The 5,511-nt window shown below is 39.0% G+C and overlaps 1 protein-coding gene across 1 annotated transcript; it reads right to left on the bottom strand.

Moving 5' to 3' along the window:
* Positions 1–3,814: 3,814 nt before the first annotated feature.
* LOC309552932 (olfactory receptor 11L1-like) lies at positions 3,815–4,777 on the bottom strand (the record flags this gene model as incomplete). The annotated part of the gene is made up of 1 exon (XM_082253838.1): positions 3,815–4,777. The coding sequence occupies exon 1, from the start codon at positions 4,760–4,762 to the stop codon at positions 3,815–3,817; it is 948 nt and encodes a 315-aa protein (XP_082109964.1). The 5' UTR covers positions 4,763–4,777.
* Between the last annotated feature and the right edge of the window lie 734 nt (positions 4,778–5,511).

Raw genomic sequence — 5,511 nt, 5'->3', positions numbered from 1 at the left:
CGGAAGCCTCTCCTCAGTGTAAGACACATGAAAGCCTGCATGGAGTTTGCTAAACAACACCTGAAGGACTCCAAGATGGTGAGAAATAAGATTCTCTGGTCTGATGAGACCAAAATATAACTTTTTGGCCTTAATTCTAAGCGGTATGTGTGGAGAAAACCAGGCACTGCTCATCACCTGTCCAATACAGTCCCAACAGTGAAGCATGGTGGTGGCAGCATCATGCTGTGGGGGTGTTTTTCAGCTGCAGGGACAGGACGACTGGTTGCAATCGAGGGAAAGATGAATGCGGCCAAGTACAGGGATATCCTGGACAAAAACCTTCTCCAGAGTGCTCTGGACCTCAGACTGGGCCGAAGGTCCATTAGAGTTAGGGCTGCAGGTAACAGGGAGCCTTGACGTGGCCCTGCAGCTTTCACATGCGTTTGCAAATGTGTGCTAACTAAACCCCTGTATTGACGCAAACTGTTAGACAGGCCAATTTGGTTGGTAAGCAGACTGGTTGGCAAATTGAACTGGGAATTTTATTTTTGTTTGTTTCATGTGCGTTGCCCTTCCATGTGTTCTTTGCTATGAAGGCCAGTTATAGGTGGGGGCAGAGGCCATTTTCTTTGTTACCTTCCAACAAGACAATGACCCTAAGCACACAGCTAAAATAACGAAGGAGTGGCTTCACAACAACTCCGTGACTGTTCTTGAATGGCCCAGCCAGAGCCCTGACTTAAACCCAATTGAGCATCTCTGGAGAGACCTAAAAATGGCTGTCAACCAACATTTACCATCCAACCTGACAGAACTGGAGAGGATCTGCAAGGAGGAATGGCAGAGGATCCCCAAATCCAGGTGTGAAAGACTTGTTGCATCTTTCCCAAAAAGACTCCTGTCTGTATTAGATCAAAAGGGGGCTTCTACTAAATACTGAGCAAAGGGTCTGAATACTTAGGACCATGTAATATTTCAGTTTTTCTTTTTTAATAAATCTGCAACAATGTCAACAATTCTGTGTTTTTCTGTCAGTATGGGGTGCTATGTGTACATTCATGAGGAAGAGGAATGAACTTAAATGATTTTAGAAAATGGCTGCAATATAACAAAGAGTGAAAAATTTAAGGGGGTCTGAATACTTTCCGTACCCACTGTGTAATTATATATATATATATATATATATATATATATTTATTTATATACATATACATACACACATATATACATATACATGCATACACACATTATATATAGATCATGCTCTATGTATCCTGGAACATGTTCACATTCAGGAAGTATAATGTGGCTACAATTAGGAACTGACGTGTGTGCTAGGCAGGAAGTGCATGTGTGGTGAGGTGCACGAAAAAAACATTCCACCTCCCCCCACCAGCTAACTGACAGACCCCCCCATGTCTAAGGAACAAAATTAGCCCTCCCAGACTTACCCTGCAAATGAACACTAGCTGTTCGCTGGAGTACAGGGAAGGAGCCATGGTTCTCCGTATCACGCGAGGAGCTGTACAACTTCCGGAAACTTGTGCACACCCTAATGGTGTCGTTTCTGGTTGTCTGTGGCTTCAACTGCAAATGGCCAAACACTTTGCAAATTCTCATGTTTTTCAGCTCAACCATGCATGCTCCAACACATTCTAAATTATCACAGATTTCAGTTACAAATCTACTTCACCAAGTCTACCCACATCACTAATACAATCAGAAATGTCCTAAGCAACAAGTGGTGAAGTGGTTAGAAATTCTGCCTTGCAGCCCTGGCGTTAAATCCCCTACCTACCTAGAACCTCTGTGGGCAACAATAATATCTCTCCCCCCCATAAAAAAATAATATATGTTTAAAATAATACATTTTTGGTTTTGGGGTGAGGGGAACAGATATGATTGCCTCAAAAGAGACAGATGTAAGACAAATAAACATGGATTACAGTGGAAGGTTTCATAAGCAATCATACAGACCCAGAATATTCCAACAACTGGTACAAAAGTCTGACAGGAAATTTAACACACATTTAGGACATTATGCAAACAATTAAAAGGAAGTAGAATGGTAGGTTGCCAGAGCAGAAGCAAACCAATGACTTGTACCAGGACAGATGTGTGTCAGGAGAAACTTCACACATGGAAGCAATTCAACAACTTGCAATGCCACAAATGGTTATCAATAGAGACCTCACAGACAGATGCAACCCAACAGCTTGCACTGGGAGAGATGACTGGTAGAAAAAAGACAAGTCAAAAATAGGAATAAATGCTTAGGTCACGGCAAACAAAGCAGCAGAAGATAGTTATAGATCCGATAATTTTGGTCCAGGAGTAGGAAAATAGACACATTATATTAAACAGAGGAGGGGTGGAAAAAACAGAAAGGTAGAAATGGTGAGAATGGAAATAACTGAGCAGAGGCATTGGGGTTGATTTACTAAAGGCAAAAAGGTATTTACTTTTCAGGGAATTTTCTCCTTTCAAGAGAAATTCCCTTAGCTTAGTGAATTATGTGAAGCTCTGCTTATATCCATCAGCCAAATGTACAAGCAAAATTATCATTGTAATTGAGAATTGTTTCAAATTGAATTTTCACCACATTTTCTAAGCTAAGGGGAAAATTTGCATATACAGTATAGTGAACAACTTATTTGTCTCTAGTAAATCAACCCCATTAGGTAATTATCAGTAGACATGCAAGAGATAAAAAACAGAAAACAGAGTGTATGCATAAGGAATAGAGAAGAGGCAGCGTAAAGAATGCAACCAATCTATGTTCGAATCTAGCCTACAGCCAGTACACCGCCCCTGACGACGTCAACACGTATGACGAAACGTACGTTGGGCGTAGCCCCTAGTGGATGGACGCATGCGCAGTTGGGAAGTTCGGTAGCCATCTTTCAGGTTGGAAACAAACACCACGCCGGCTCTATTACATTATGAGACGCTGCTGCCACTCTGCATTTGTGTAAGCCTTTTATCTTGAATTCTAAATGGTAAAATCTTTGAAGCATAATGCACTATGAAGGTGTTTTTTATGTCTTTGAGAGAATTTAAGATTGGCAAGTGGTATTACAGTGTCCGGTAAAGAGTGAGAAGATTGTGTCTAAGATCCACTGTATTATCTGCTGTTTTGCTTCTTAAGACCTATCCAGGTCTATTGGTCTGGTAAGGGCATATCAGATTATTTCCGGTGGTGGATTCACTTTTTCTTCTCATTATCAAGTTCGCTGGTGTGATGTTTTAAGGTTCACTTGGACTTTTATTATTCTTTGATGGACTGTTCATATTGGTTATTGCTATTAGCGCTACACCTCCACTCCTATTGTTATTATTGCTTTTCTTTCAAAGATCATTTGTGTAGCTGCTTCATACACATATTTAGTTTAATGTTGTTATATTAATTTATATTCTTAAATCAGTGCAGCAATATTTAGATTTATAGCCAGTACATAATACTCATTATATATGCAAAGTAAACGGATGTGATTGCGACCAGACTTGGATAAATTTGGTCTGATAAGAAAATGATTGGTATCTGTTGGAACTCTGTGACAAAATATACCATTTGGCCAACCAATGTCAAAGGGAAAAAATCATTCACCCATAAAGTTCATTCACATTAGTGTCCAGAGGGCAGCAAAAACAGGTGGCTGAGGAAACAATATACTGTAAATTAGGAGAATTACAATGATCAATCTTTGACCGCAAAACTTTTTAAAACAATAATGTAGAGTCAGATCTAATAGATTTCATCTTTGATATCAAGATCTGACATCCAACTTCAATTGCAACTTCCTAAATTATTATTATTTTTGTATTATTAATATTAATTACTAAAATGCAAGTGCAGACAGTGGTTGATGGTTTTAGCTACAGCTTTTTTTAAGTCTTTATTCCTCAGGCTGTATATAATTGGATTTATCAGTGGGGTGATCACAGTGTACAGCAATGACAAGAATTTTGTGAAGTCCCATGACTGTCCTCTACGTGGTACCAAATAAACACAAACTATGGTACCATAGTAAATGCAAACCACAGCCAGGTGGGAGCTGCATGTTGAGAAAACTTTCTGTCTGCCGGTAATAGACGGGATATTAAAAATGGTGATTATTATATATACATATGATACAATAATTATAAAGAATGGGGTGACAGCAAAAATAAAATTAATCAATTTCACTTCAAGTAGAACATTAGCAGTATCGGAGCAAGAGAGTTGTAGGATTGGATCAAGATCACAGTAAAAGTGATCAACAATATCGGGACCACAAAAATGTAATTGTGATATTGTTAAAGTGGGAATCAATATCACTAAAACACTTAAAAACCAACATATGATAATCATTGCCCAGCAGAGCTGGACATTCATTGCTAAAGTATAATGCAATGGTTTACAAATGGCTACATATCTGTCATAACACATCACTGTTAGAAGAAGACACTCTAACAATTCTGAAACACAAAAGAAATAAAACTGGGTGATGCAATCAGAAAATGATATTATGACCCCTTTTAGCAAAACAGCATGGAGCATGTTAGGAACAATGTCAGATGCCAGTAAGATATCCGAAACAGAGAGCTGGGAGAGGAAGAAGTACATGGGAGAATGGAGGGCTTTGCTGTAGGACACCAGTGTGATGATCAGGAGGTTTCCACATATTGTTACACAGTACATCAAAAGGAAAAGAAAAAAGATCAGAAATGTTGTGCCGTGTGGAGTCTGAAGTCCTAATAGGTGGACCATGGTAATACTGGACACATTTTTCTCCTCCATAACCTAAAGAGAGAACAAAAAAGGGAAACGGCTTTGTTTAGAGAGAAAAAAATATTTCAATCAGGTAATCTAACTATTTCTTGCTGGTATATTTATAAAAGGTGAAGAAAAGACATATAAAATGTGCCATAAGCCGTATACTACATCATCAAAGACATGTAGGCATTTGACCATCACAACTTGTTGGACATCCTATTCAAAAACCTTCAGAATGAATATGGAGTTGCCCCCCCCCCCAATCATATTTCTGATTTGCATTTAAAAAAGCCTACACTCATCTGGGAAGGCTTTCCCCAAAATTTTGGAGGATGCTTATGGGATTATTTGTCTACTAGGCCAAGAGAGCATTCGTCAGGTCACGTACTAATGTGGGACAAAAATACCTTGTTGACAGTTGGCATTTAAAATCATCCCAAAGATGTTCAGTAGGGTTGAGATCAGGGCTCTGTTCAGGTTACATGCATTCCTGTCCACCAAACACATCTAATCATTTTTTTTTTACGTTGGTTTTGAAAACAGCGCAGTTATGGTGGAACACAAATTGACCTTCCCTAAACTATTATCACAAGATTTGAAGTGCACATCTAAAATTTCTTTGCATGCTGTACCATTAAGAGTATACATAACTGGAAACATGTGCACTTATTAATTTGGCTGGACATCTGTACAACAGTGTAGGTGAGCAGATCAGTGGTTTAGTGATCAGCACTTCTGCGCACCAAGCATTATTTGTACAGAGTTTGTATGTT

Source organism: Pelophylax lessonae (genome assembly GCF_965119305.1).
Source record: "Pelophylax lessonae genome assembly, chromosome: 4".
Taxonomy (NCBI): domain Eukaryota; kingdom Metazoa; phylum Chordata; class Amphibia; order Anura; family Ranidae; genus Pelophylax; species Pelophylax lessonae.
The sequence above is the reverse complement of the archived record's forward strand: the minus strand, read 5'-3'. Positions and strand labels throughout refer to the sequence as shown.